The sequence below is a fragment of the Neovison vison genome, chromosome 5 (assembly GCF_020171115.1).
Source record: "Neovison vison isolate M4711 chromosome 5, ASM_NN_V1, whole genome shotgun sequence".
Classification (NCBI taxonomy): Eukaryota; Metazoa; Chordata; class Mammalia; order Carnivora; family Mustelidae; genus Neogale; species Neogale vison.
This window is the reverse complement of record NC_058095.1, coordinates 138,743,373-138,758,225: the sequence shown is the minus strand read 5'-3', so window position 1 is coordinate 138,758,225 and position 14,853 is coordinate 138,743,373. Positions and strand designations below refer to the sequence as shown.

Sequence of the window (14,853 nt, the reverse complement as noted above, 5' to 3'; positions counted from 1 at the left end):
ATTAATATAGTATATATCATAATATGTAAGATTTTAACTTAACTGATATGTTTGCTGGTAATAAAGTAAAATTTGTCCTCCAAGCTTTTCAACTAGTCCCTCCTTCAGTCAATCTTCTCTAAAATGAAAAGGTTGAAGAAAATGATCACTAACTTACATACCTGGAAACAGTTTATTTTCCTTCTTTCCATAGGTAGACCAAATAACCTAACCATAGTTAACTATCTTGCAAACATAAGCCATCAGTCAGATGACGAATCAGTAAAAACAGCAGAATTCATCTAAATAATCCCTCAGCACTATTCTAAAAAGAAAATACCTAGCCTAACTATGGACACCAAGAACATCACTATATAGGCTAGGCAATACACTGTTGTTGTTTTAACATTAACTCTATAAAACTATTCACTTCATAAATAAGATAATACACCAGTAACCTCATGCATACACTTGAAGTCACTGAGAAAGACTTTCATCTATTTCTTCAATAAGTATGTAGTATGCACTTATAATTGGCTGTGAACTATGCTAATAAACAAGAGAAACCTAAGCTCTATTTCCCATTGAGTGGACAGAATACATACCATGGAATAAGAACTATGACAGGGGTACATGCAGGGTACTTGCGTGGCTCAGTTGGTTAAACGCCTGCCTTTGGCTCAGGTCATGATCCCACTGAGTCCCAGGATGGAGGCCCACATCAGGATCCTTGCTCAGCGGAGTCTGTTTCTCCCTCTGCTACCCCTACTCAACCCCCCTCCAGCTAGTGCATGCTCTCTCTCAAGTAAGTAAATAAAATCTAAAAAAAGAAAAAAGAAAAGAAAAGGAATAAGTGCACAGTGTTAAAGAACACACAGAACTTAGTAGTAAAAGGTGGGAAATGAAGTGGGGGAGGGAGAGCAACGGGTCAAAGAAGATTTTCTGGAAAAAAGAACATTTAAACAGATCTGAACAAAGAACAGAAATTAATCCTGGAGAAAGGTGGGAGAAAAGGAAAAAGGGGAATAATATGTTCAAATGCCAAAAGGCCAGAAAGCATGTTTTACAGTGGTGGTTAGAGAGGGGCAGAGCAAGAGAACAAAAGTAATATAGTTCAAAATTTGGCTCATGGGAGCACCTGGGTGGCTCAGTTGGTCAAGCGACTACCTTCGGCTCTGGACATGGTCTCAGGGTCCTGGGATGGAGCCCTGCTTTGGGTTGCCTGTTCAGCAAAGAGTATGCTTCTCTCCCTCTCCCTCTCCCCCCGCAAGTGCTCTCTCTTGCACTCTCTCTCTCAAATAAATAAATAAAAATCTAAAAAAAAAAAAAAAAAATTGGGTCATGTGCAGGGCAATAACAAACAAAGCAGGGAGGAGCTAAGCAGAAGCTTATGTTGTTCTCTAAAGGTTACAAACAAAAACTTAAAAAGGGTCAAGATTTATTTCAAAACCATTCCTTTTGGGGGGGAAATCACAAAAAAAGTCACGTTGATAAATGAAAGCTCTAAGTGAGAACAAATGTTCTATAAAAACTGTCACTGCTGGATTTCTTCAATCTAACATCTAAAGTCTACAAGTCGTAAGCACCTCAAAATTAGTAAAGAGGTAAAACCACCTCTTTTATTTCCTGACTCTAAGCCTACACGAAACAGCACAATTTCTTTGCACAATGTAACAGGTAATTCTAAAGAAACATCATAGATAAACTAAACCAGAGCACATTCCTAAACTTCGAAAATATTAAACAGTTCATGTTCCAACAAATCTTAAAGTAAGCAAGTCAAACCTTTGAGATAATCTGATAGTAAATATTAGACCATTGCAGCATTTCCCAACTTGCATTTAACATGTCTTTAACAAGAATTTTATCCACACCTTAATTCCAGCTAAGTAATCAAACTCTAGAAGGAACCACAACAACATGGTTGTTAAAACACAGATGCAGGACGATTTACAATCACATGCTAGATAGGCTAGTCCTAATTACAAGGATCTTGTCAGTAAATTTACATTTAATAAATGTCAGCAGAATGTATTTCATAGCTATTTAAATTTAAGTCAGGCCTACATATATAAAAAACATTCTAAAATATTATTAATAGATATACAATGAAGCAATGTTTTACAATTTAAGTCTGACATAAAGGAAAGAATAAAAAGAAAACAGTTGATAAAGTAATCAATATAATATAAAACAGATGAGAAAATCAAAGGAGTACCCACAACTCCACAATCAAAAAAGAGACTAAGGAGGGCCATGCATGTGGCTTCACAGGTTATACTGAACTCTAGGGAGTGCCAATCACATATACATAAACACACATTCACACACACGGAAAGACTAAGCTGGAAGGTAATTTACACTACTGGAAAGGTAATTACATTACTGGATTAATTACATTACTGGAAGGTAATTACAAAGGTAATTTACACTAAACTGGAAGGTAATACAGATACACACACCCACCACCACCAGCCCAAGTCTTAGTAGCAATGAAAAAACAAGTATAAAAACAGAATAAAATAAGAAAGATTTTGAGTGTACAAAATTGGTCTTGAGCTAGCAACACACACTCATTCATTCATTCATTCATTCATTTTTAACAAATACTTCTAAATGCCTCTCATATGCCAGGTACTGAAAGATACAGCAATAAACTAAAGAGACAAAAATCCCTGTCCTCATGAAGTTTACACCTGGGGTGAAGGGAAGAGGTCGAAATTAAATACACAAAATATTCAGAATATCAGACAGTGATCAGTACTATGGAAAAAACTGAAACAGCGAGTGGGGTTAGGGAGTACTGTGAAAAGGGTATAGTTATTTTATTTATTGTTTTTCTTTTTTTTAAAGATTTTATTTATTTATTTGACAGAGAGAGAGATCACAAGTAGGTAGAGAGGTGGACAGAGAGAGAGGAAAGCAGGCTCCCAACTGGGCAGAGAGCCTGATGTGGGGCTCGATCCCAGGACCCTGATCCCAGGATCCCATGGTCTGATCCCAGACCATGATCTGAGCGGAAGACAGAGGCTCAACCTACTGAGACACCAGGCACCCCAGGGTATAGTTATTTTAAATAAAATGGCCAAGGGCCTCCATGAGAAGCCCACTTCAACAGAATGAAGATTCTACCAGACACCAGAAGCTCGTCTTTGCCATTCTCACAGAAAAATGTTATACTCTATTCCACTGTCCATTCATCTCTACCCCAATTCTAGGGGTTCAGCAGGCTCCCTGCTGAAGAGGCTGACTGATTACCAGGTAGAAGTAAGTGATGCAGAACAACCTTAACCACATTCCTAAGGATTTGCTTCTAGACTGGATGAAATAAAAAGTTTGTTAAAAGCATCTGGCAACAGGACCAAGCTTCAGGACTGTTTGAGGTACATTACCATAACACCTATATCAGACATGAGCAAATTATAGCCAGCAAACCAAATCTAGCCCACTGTTTTTGAGCCACATTAATCTGTTTATGTATTAAGTATGGATACTTTGGCCCTACAAGAGCAGATCTGAGAAGTTAATGACATAAACCACATGGCCTAGGAAGCCCAAAATATTTTCTATCTGGCCCTTTACGGAAGTTGGTCTCATCACCACCCCCACCCCCACAGTAAGGCCACTTTCAAGGCCATCACATGAGCACATGACCAGTGTAGTCACTAAGAACCCTGCCTCAGGAAGGCCCCATGCTGGGGGTTTAATGCTCTATGGTCACCATCTTAAAATGTTTAATAATTTTACCTCTGAATCTGAGTTTTATAAACCCCACTTGGGACAACAGAGCATATGCCAGGACTCTTAAGAAGCCGTAAGTCTGCCTCCCCAGGAAAGATCCTCAGTCAGCTGAACCCTCTGGCTCTGGTATAACAAGGCACCGGCCACCCCCATTCCAGGCTGGCATCAACATAATACATCCACAGGCAAACCAGCAAGGTCTCCTCCTCTGGCTGATTCAGGTGTGGAGCAAGTCCTGGCATGGAGGATGCAATCCCTTGGGAGTTGTCCATCTGCTGTGAGTTGAGACAGCAGACCTATGGGAAGGGAAATGGCTTCCCTGCCCCAGGCTACGATTCCATATTTTCATTAGGCCCTGGGACCTGCAAATTATGGAGCTAGACTTCACTGCTTTCACAAAAGAAAAATTATAAGCCACAGGTGTAAATGAAAGTTCCGTTCCTCTACCAAATTCATAAAATTTCTATAGTTTGTCCCATTTTACTCTGAGCCAACCCCCTTCGTCTTGCTCTAGCCACAGTTTTCTTCACATTCTTAAACCAACGAACTAATTTTCACCATAAGCTACTATCACACTTAAAATACGCATCAACTAGAACAGTTCAATCAAGGCTTAGCCTGACTGTCATATTCTTCAAATGGATGAAGTTCTCTTATTATCCTGATTCCAATCAACTGAGGGGTCAAACCAACTGGTGTGACATCTCTAAAGATGGTCACCACCAATTTTTTACCTGCATGTATATGTGTGCCTCTCCTTCACTGAGAGATAGAGTTTATTTCCTTTCCCTTTGAGTAGGGCCGAACCTATGACTCCTTTAAACTTTAACACAGAGGAGAACTGACAATTAACAGCATCAACTGCTAGCCAGCTGAATGAGTTATCTTGAACCTTCCAAACCGATCAAGCCCCCAAACGGCTGCAGCCCCATCACATGGAGCAGAAGAACCTCTTTATTGATCAGAGCCAACCCATGGAATCTTGAAACATAATAAAATACCTGCATATGCAGTAGTTTTTTACAAAGCAATATAAAACTAAACAAAATCTGAATGTCAAATCCATCAAGGCTAAGCCTGTTATTTAACCTCTTTATGTCTCATTTTATCCCATCTGCAAAGGGAGGATAAAGGATACACCTATTTCACAGAAGTAGTCTAAGGATTAAATGTACTCATGTGTAAAGCGCTTAGCAGAGTTCTCAGCATATTCCTAACATAATGCAAAGTCATTACTGTTCTATTATTGCTACTTTAGTATTGATAAAATGTATTATTTATTCCACAACTGCTTTATTTAAAAAAAAAAAAACCTACCTAGTACTGTCTGAAATTATGCTTACTTATCTGCACCCCCCCCCACCAAAGTATGAGCCAAACATTTGGCTATTGTCTTATTCACCAGCACCTAAAACAGAATTTGGCAGACAGAGATACTTCATAAATTATTATACATTGAAGAAATGAGTTTCAGGACCTCTGTTTTATAGTTAATAATGATATCCAAAAACTGTTCCCATACCTTAAGCATAAATCTGACAAGAGGCACTCAAAACATAAAATAAGCATTTAACCTCAATGTGGTATTTTCATGACATAAACCCAACACACTTACTTGTTACTGCATGAGTCTTTGGTCATTACTAAATCATGTACTGCTCAAATATGCCTAAGCAATGGCTAGCATTTGATTCAGCATCAATTAGGTGTGCTAATGTAGTATACTCATCTGTACTTTATTTTTTTAATAAAGCTTTAAGCTTTTTAACTCCTGCACAGTTAACACACAGTGTTAACATTACTTTCAGGTGTCTATAATATAGTGATTCGACAATTCTATACTCAGAGCTCATTATGACAAGTGTACTCTTAAATCCCTTCACCATTTCACCCATTCCCCAACCCACTTCCCTTCTGATTAACTATCAGTTTATTTTCTATAGTTAAGAATGAGCTTTTTGATTTGTCTCACTCTTTTTTTGTTTGTTTTGTTTCTTAAATTCCACATATGAGTGTGAAATCACAAAGTATTTCTTTTTCTCTGACTTACTTGGCTTAGCATTATATTCTCTAGTTCTATCCATAGTACAAATTGTAGTATTTCATTCTTTTTATGACTAATGTTCCATTTTTTATAATATGCATGTATACACACAAACACACACACACATCTGCTATATCTATTTATCTATGGATGGACATTTGAGCTGCTTCCATAATTATAAATAATGCTGTAATAAGCACAGGGTGCATGTACCTCTCTAAATCAGTGTTCTTGTATTTTGGGGGTAAATACCCAGTAGTGCAACTACTGAATAGCAGAGTCTATTTTCAACTTTCTGAAGAACCTCCACACTGTTTTCCACAGTGATTGCATTCCCAACAAAAGTGCACAAGGGTTCCTATTTCTCCAGATCCTCACCAACACTTTTTCTTGTTTTGTATAATTAAAAAAAAATAAAAAGCTGCCCTCAATCAATCAAATCAGTGACACACTTTCATTTAATATCACTACAAGCAAAGAAATAGCCAGAGAAACTTTAATTTGATCAAAAACAAATTAACCTGGCAACACACAACATAACACTAGTCTTCAAGCTGTGGAAACTTGGTATAAAATAGATTTGAGTATGAAATTCCTCAATTACAGTTTTTATAAGTTTCAAACCTATTTTAAAGTTGAGATAAAAATCAAGACATTCACAGGAACCCTGTAACCTGAAGCACCTTTGAAATACACCAGGTCTAGAAGGTAGAAAGACACACAAAAACATTTCATTATAACAATTTCTCTAATACTGTGATTTTCAAGTTTTCTCTGCCTTGATGCAGATGAGATACAAGTAACTCGCCCTCTCTCCCTTTTCCAATTATAGTTCTGTAGGAGTTTTTACATTTAAGAACACGCAAACAAACCAGCATGGTGTGGTACAGAGCTGCAGATGAGAAATAAACATACGTAAAATCAAAGAAGTAAAAGAGAATACATCATGGATGAAGAACAGTATTAAGGACGTCCTGCTAGAAAAGAGAAGTTAGTGCCTAAAAATTAAGAGGAGGAACTGCTAAGATACTGCACTGTACAGGTATGGAAAGGTCCATTCAAGGAACTTGTATGTTGAAAACCAGAAATTTAGATTTCAAAATTCCAATCAAAATGGCCAAAATTAAAAACACTGACAACACCAAGATTTGGCAAGTGGGTGGAGCAACCAAAATTTCATACATTGTTGGTACAACTTGGAAAAAAGTCTGGTGGTGTCTTATAAAAGTAAACATACACCTATCCTATTACTCAGTAATTCCACCCAAGAGAAATAAAAATGTATGTTGATAAAAAGATTAGTGCAAAAATGTTTCTAAAAAATATTTTTAAAATATTTAAAATATTTTTAAATATTAAAAAATATTTTAGGGGCGCCTGGGTGGCTCAGTGGGTTAAGTCACTGCCTTCGGCTCAGGTCATGATCTCAGGGTCCTGGGATCGAGCCCCGCATCGGGCTCTCTGCTCAGCAGGGAGCCTGCTTCCCTCTCTCTCTCTCTGCCTGCCTCTCTGTCTACTTGTGATCTCTGTCTGTCAAATAAACAAATAAAATCTTTAAAAAAAAAAATATTTTAAAAATATTTTTAAAACTGGAAACAAGCCAAATATACATCAACAGAGTAATGGATGAATAAACTGTAGTGTAGTCATTCAATTTATACAATGAAATACTATTCAGCAATAAAAAGGATGATATACTAATTTAAGCTCTACAAATATGACTCACAGTGCAAAAGACTCGGAAGGATGGTCAGATGAAGGGAGAAAATAGTAAGTAGGCTCTTACAATAGTCGATGTCATAGACAGTATTAACATTTTAAAAGTACAAAATGGGTTCACAAAGAGAAGTCAGAGAATAGTAGAAAGCTTCTTCCTATCAGGAATAAGGAGTTTCAAGGAGAAAGGAAGTTCCCAGTATCAATGTTACAGAAATCAAGCAAGATGAACACAGAAAAATACCTCTTAGATTAAGCAATGGGCAACACCGATGATGTAAAAGTGGTGTGGTAAGAATATAAGCCAGATAAAGAATACTGATAAATTCAAAGGACACAAACAAGTGAGGATCAAAGAAATAGAGGTGAGCCAAGAAAGCAAAAATTAGAGAGCAATGTAAGAGACTGAAGTATTTCTTTAACATGGAAAACAAAAGTAACGACTCCACCTAAAACTCCCCATCTACTATCTCATCAAGAACATGGACTATTGAGTAAGGTTGTCTGTCACAGGCCTGACTGTCCCTGCCTATTTTTGCTGAGTGTGAAAGTCTGCAAAACTTATCTACTTCCTGATACTGAGTGGATTCTTGTAATAAGTCACCTAGGCAACAAAGAAGGTCAAGGTTACCACAGCACATAACTATACTCTGAGGGAGAGTATGTTTGTTGCTCTCTAAAATGTTTGCTGCTTGCTAAAAAAGTGCTGGAGCCTTGGTCCTGAGTTACTCCGTTGGGACCCACTACGTGCATCCATCTAGACTCATCACCTTGATGAGACCTGGGTATAAGGGAAACCTACACAAAAATGCTGACGTACATGCATCTTGCTGTGGTATGAGTAATAATGCTAGCGTTTCTGATCTGGGAGTCTCCTGTTTTCTGCTAGCAACAATTAAACATTAACAAAACTAACTTACTAGTCTATAAATATGGTAAAATCACATCTTAAGACTTTGCACAGTACTTGAAATGAGCAACAAAAAACTACTTGATATTCATGTTGCTGTGTAAAAAAGACACAAAAGTGGTCACAAACAAAAACTGAAATATATATAACACTTTATATACCTTACGTTACTCATTATTTATCATGTAATGGCCTCTGCATTATATCTTTTACATATATTACAATATATATATCTCGTACTAATCCTTATGAGGTAAGTACTAATATGATGAAACTGAGGCTTCAAATATTAAGTAAACTAAATAAGCTAAGAGCCCACATACTGTAAACAGCATAACCTAAATACAAGCCCAGATACCTTTAAAACGTTTTTTTTAACCATCAATAGTCAATCTTCTTCGCCCCTGATTTATCAAGAACAACTCTAATTCTTCAGATATAAGACGAAAGTACCTAGACCCCTGCAGTATGAAAACTTCATTATGTTCACAGAAAAATTAACATTTTGGAAATAATAATCTTAAAATTGTCTTCAAAATTCTGTGATCAAAATTTAGGAAGAGCTAGGTCAAACAAATCCAAAGGATTGTCTCTACTGCAGAATTTTTTCCAATATCATGATTTTAATATGCAAATATGTTTTAACACGCTAATATACATCATAAATCTTCTAAGACATCTATTACCATCATTCTGGAAATCAGTTTGGGAAACTACTGCTACAATCAACAGTGCCAACCTGACCTGTATACAGAATTATCTTTGAAACCTCAGTAGTCAGCTTGGTTCAGGTACATAATCCTTTAAAAGAGAGAACATCAAAGTTAGAATGTGGCCTAACAGCTTCAAGCCAAAGCAACTACTACATAGTTTGGCAACATTGCTCATTTTCTCCCAAATGAGACTTAATTCCCCATAACACAAGGAAACTATAGGGCATACCTAGCTTTGGCTGAAATTAGAAGGGTAATAATTAAGGTTTTTATAGCTCTACATTGTTACCTACTGCTTTACTTAACAAAATTCAGATCCACATTAACAAGAGAAGGAAGAAAAGACCACAGAAAAACCAGTTTCCACATAAAACCTGTGCATAGGTTATTGATAGTCATTCTGATGGTCCTAGGCATCACCACCAGCTTTCCAATACAGAAAGCTAAATTTTAACTCTATCAATCAGTGATAAATTAACATCACATACTATCTCACCCCAAAGTGTCTGTCTCCTACTTAGTCATCTCTAAACACAACTACTGAAACTGTTTACTGCTGCTCAATGATCTATTAATCTTTCCAGAGTTTTCAAAAACACTGAGCTAAAGACAGCAACACAGCAGTTGTGTTCATCACATAAACAAATCAGAGCTGCAGATCTGTCCCTAGACAAAAAGCCTACTAGGCACCAATTCAGCTGCTTCTTTGGAATAACTAGATATAGTTATTCATCAGGCCATTCTCAACAAAACCAAGAGTTATACGAGACAAATGAAATAATCATGTAATTACACAGCAACAGGAATTAACATCCAAATTTAAAACTATGCTTAGATTCCCAAACACTTTGCCTTACAAAGAAAACAAATCATTATCATACCTACTTAAAGTGAACAGTAACTTTAAAAATATAGATTTTTGCCCTCTGCTCTGAAGGAACGCTTCCACCCAAAGTCTATTTCTAAGCCTATGTAGGACACATACCCAATTGAGGGGGGGAAATGCAATAAAATATGATATCATCCACTTATTGTTGTAGAGAAAAGGAAAAATATATCCTAAAACATTGATGTTAGTAACTTTTTTTTCATGATAATTAAGTCAAGTCCTAACTGAAAGCAAATATGACAATATAACAAATTATTTTAAGGCACAACTATATCACTTAAAAATGTTGAGTAGTGACTTGTGTATGAGAACACGGTTGATTCTGATAAACAAAATCCCCAAAGAGAAAGACTTCAGATCAGCTAATGCCTTTAAGGGAAAAAACAGGAACAAGAAAGAAGAGATTAGAAAAAAGACAATGGAAATAGTATTCAATATCAACCTACTGAATTTTACTTTAGCTAACATCTGCAAAAATAAGAATACCTTTAAAAACAAAAAATAAACTATCAAAAGTGTATACACTGACAACTGGAAAATGCCTTCCATACTGGCAGCAATTTTTTCCAAAGCATTCTGAAAATACAAATTTTCACAAAATTCAACACAGATCATTCGAAGATTTACAAGATGTAAAGCACATGAAATGAAAGCATCATGAGCTTTTATCTCAGAAAAACGCAAAATCACGTATGCTGGGATTTCATCTTTCAGTAGCCTTCATATTTGTCAAAATACAATTATTAAAAGAAATTCTTAGCTCATAACTAAGACTTACATGTGCAAATACATACTTAAGAGTGAAATCTGCTCTATATTGGTAAAATTTCACAAACAGTACTATTAATTGCACCATCAATGCTACATATTAACGTTTTCCTCCTCTTCCTCAGTAAAAAGGTTTAACTTAATTGCCATCTGAAAGTTTATACTGTTAACAGGCTACCTACTAACAACAATAGAGTCAACTACTGCTGAGTCCATTTGTAAGAGGGTTTACAATAGAAACCTCCAATTCCAGGACCATAATTAACACTAAAGGAAAAACTACGTTTGAAAAATTGACACTGAAAACAGAGGGACACTTTTCACTCATTTTAACAAAGGCTTGTGTGGTTGAATGGAAAACACTGTATTTAATGAAAAATAATTTTTCAAACAAGATTTCCATTTTTTTCTAGTAAAACTTGTTTCCTCGCCTAAACACCCCCCAAAAAAGTCGGAATAGGAAAAAACAGTCACTTTTAATAGTAACAAAATGAAGGACAAAATGACAAGGTTAACTAGAGCTGAGACACGAGATCAGCACCATTATTCTCTATAGTTACACAATTTTTTCAACCCATATTTCTCACCGAATCCACTTCCCACCCTACATCGCGCTTACACCTCCTTCCCCTCTACCCGCTCCATTTATGACGGCGATCATCTTCCCAGCAGATATGTGAACTCAATACCATGTCCAGCAGACAATCCACTGGAAATGTCTCAGATGTGACTGGGCAGGGAATAAGGAAACGATCGAAAAAGTGAGAAGTAAAACAAATATAAGTTGTAGAAAGCGGGGGACGGAGAGTGTCCTACAGCGAGGTATACTGTGCGGGAGAGGGGTGGGGAGATAGGAGGAGCCTTGGGTCGAGGGCTCTCGAAGAAGTCAGACGCAAGCTCCAAAAGGAGAGGTGTAAGGAAAAAAAAGAAAATTAAGTTAGTTTTTAGCCCGAATAAGGGGACTCCCTGGTCGTCCACGGGAACAGTCCCCGGGTCCAGGGCCGGGCAGGAGGCCGGGGCGGAGGCGCAGGAACTCACCACCTGGTAGCGGCCAGTTCCTGGCTGGTGATGATCCATCCTGCCCGGCTCGGGATCCGGCTTCCGAGCGGGCGAGTCCTCTCGGTGCTCGACCCCCTCGTCCACCCCCGTCGCCGACGTCGTCGCCGCAGCGCCCCTTCCGCCTCTGTTTCTGCCGCCGCGGTTGCCCGGCCGGGCCGCTTCACTTCCTGTCGCTCCCGCAGCAGCTGCGGAAACCTCCGCGTCCGCCACCGCGAGGTGAAGCCCCAGAACGCCGCGCGCGCTACTGAGCATGCTCGGAACGGTTGCGCATGCTCATTGGGTCCTCAGGCGTCACATTCGCGTTGCGAGCAGGGTGGGGGGTTGGGCTGGGTGGGAGGAGATGGAAAAGTAAGGCAGGTACGGGAAACTGTTTAGGTTTTCGAGAGTGGGCGGTGGCAAAGCGAACGGAAAAAAAAAGAAAAAAAAAAAATATATATATATATATATCACCGGCCTTAATGCGTCTTTTCTGTTGGACGGGTTTCGCGCAGGCACCGGCGGGCACAGTCACACCACGCAGAGATCAGAGTTGAGGAGAAAGGGAACGCGTACCCAGCACACCTGAGGACAGGTCACCCATTTACCCAACACGTCTTCTAATCACCCACCCAGCTTAGGACAATGCAGGGAGATCCGTCTCTAGGGCGTTCCTATAGCGCGCATTCAAAATCATTAGTGAGGTAAGGGATACCTCACTAATGGTAAACCCCTCTTGGTTACAGTATGCGTTTTAAGAATCTAACAGGGACTCTTCAATTATAGCTTTAGTATCTCCCGAAGGAAGGAGGCCTAGAGAGCCCTGGGTTACTAGAGAGCCCTAGGTTACTAGAAGGATACCAAAAAATACTAAGATAGGGCTGTTTTGTCATCAAACTCCAATAATTTCGAAGGATCTAACAGTAAGGAATCACTTTGTATGCAACATTATAAGACCATCTCATTGTCTGGTTAACCATACATGACCTACTATGTGTGAGTATCTCCCAAAGGCCACAAAGCATATTTCCCTAGGAAGTAGAAGAATATGATAGGATAAAGTATCTTTTAACCCAAAGACCAGCTTTCTATGCCCTGAAAACTATGATCCCACATAATCTGGCCCAGCTATCTCTTTTACTTTACTTCATGGAATGAAAAAGGCCACTGAATGAGCCTGATCAGCTAAAGTAGCAAAAATATAATAAAGACAGAAACTCATTGAGAGATCATCACCAAAAAAATTTAAGCCTTCTTGACAATTTTATTCAAAGCATTGACCAGTTCTTCCTGTTTTTACCACCCTGGCACATTAGTGGTAGAGAGCATGAATAGGCTAACAATAAAAAGAGGCAATAATATCATACTTAAATGTCTTTAAACTTGTTTTCTTTTGATCTAAGTTCATATTTTTCATATCTGAAGACGATGAAATAGGACATTTTATTGTATTATTGTACAAGAGGTCACCCTCATAATTTCACCCCAAATGATATCATCTTTCATGGTCAAAACAGTAGACAGTGTCAGCAAAATGAAATTAGATTCCTGCATCACTTATGGCCAATACTTTTCCTTTAGAACTTAATTTTATGTGTGCTTGTGTTTTCATTAATCATTTATATGTCTATTTGTTGTTTCTGAAATACACTACTGCTCAGGGCAGAGGCTATTTTTTTTATGCCTAACACACCCAGAATAGTACTGAGAACTGAGAACATAATGGTAAAAGCTAAAGACCTGACACAAAAGTCAACATCCTGAATCCTGTAAGGGTAGCAGATTCTTTCAATTTTACCCTCCTCCCAAGTTCTGTGAACATTTTGCTAATCTAGAGAGCAAAGGACAGAAATCAATGGAAAAGCACTTTTTCAGTGAAGAAGAGAAAGAGGAAAAAGTAGAATAACTAATGGATATTGAACCCTTCCCAAGCCAGGGGCTGTATTATATCATTTTATAATTATATAAATGTTATATCATTTTATCCTCACAACATCTCCAGTATGTAAGCACGACTATAATTCCTGTTTAATAAATCAGGTAAGTAAGACATCAAGAGGTTCAGGAAGTTGTCAAAAGCCAAATCACTATCAAGTGGTCACAGACTCCAGAGTCACCTCCATATTAAGCACTATGCTATAATATGCCCTCAATAACAAAAAGTGGATTCTTTAAATCCACCTTCTTGATCTATATGAAATAAATGATTTTTTCCTCATCATCCCCAAAAACACCACTCTGAGCTCCTTTTACCTATTGCACAACTAAGCCCGTGGGACCTGTAATAGGCCATCGCAAGTGGAGGCCCTGCACGGTCCCGTAAGAGTACTTATTTGGGATGAAACAGGAGTAACAATATTCTTATCATTTTAGAGGATTTAAGCAAAATCCCCTATATTCAATCCCTGGTCTTTCCATGGTGACAACTCCAGTTACCTAAGGAATTGGTGGTAGTGTGCCTCTTTATAAACTACTTCAAGTGGAAAGTTCGAATTTTAATACACTTTTCGCCTAATCAATTTTCACCTCCAAATACACAGCCAACTATAATTTCATGAGTGCCACATTGCAGTGCTGGGGCAGACATGGAGATAAACTGCCAAGATTCCCCATCCAGAAAACGCTCTGACCAGTTGCAAGGAGTGTGATTAACCAACAACCTCCAACTGTTAGCTATGTCAGGGTTTCCTTCAGTTTTCAACCTGAGATGTTTGTTATTTACAGCGTGGCGTCTGGTCATTGAGTGGTGTGGTACAGGTTGAATCACTTTTGCCTGGCACTGACCCTTTTAAGGGGCTATTTTTGCTTCAGAATGCCCTGCTAAACTGGCAGAGCCTTTGTTAGCTCTGCAGTGTGTTGTAATGAGTCTCCCTGCTCGGTCCTTTTTCCTTTCACAGATGTTAACTCCCCAATAAATCTCTTGCACCCATACTTCATATCTGCATTTGCTTCCTGGAGAACCCAAACTAGACAAGTGGCAAAATGTAAAGTGATAAAACATTCTCAATATCAAAATTGTGAAATGACTACAAAGGTCCTTTCACATAATTGATGTTTC

At 38.2% G+C, this 14,853-nt stretch overlaps 1 protein-coding gene across 1 annotated transcript in view; it reads right to left on the bottom strand.

Annotated features, from left to right (window-relative positions):
- Nucleotides 1-12,116, bottom strand: part of NDFIP2 (Nedd4 family interacting protein 2) — a 65,030-nt gene extending 52,914 nt beyond the window's left edge. Inside the window, 1 exon segment of the mRNA XM_044249943.1 lies at nucleotides 11,799-12,116. Within this exon segment, the coding sequence (XP_044105878.1) occupies nucleotides 11,799-12,116 (318 nt within the window).
- Between the last annotated feature and the right edge of the window lie 2,737 nt (nucleotides 12,117-14,853).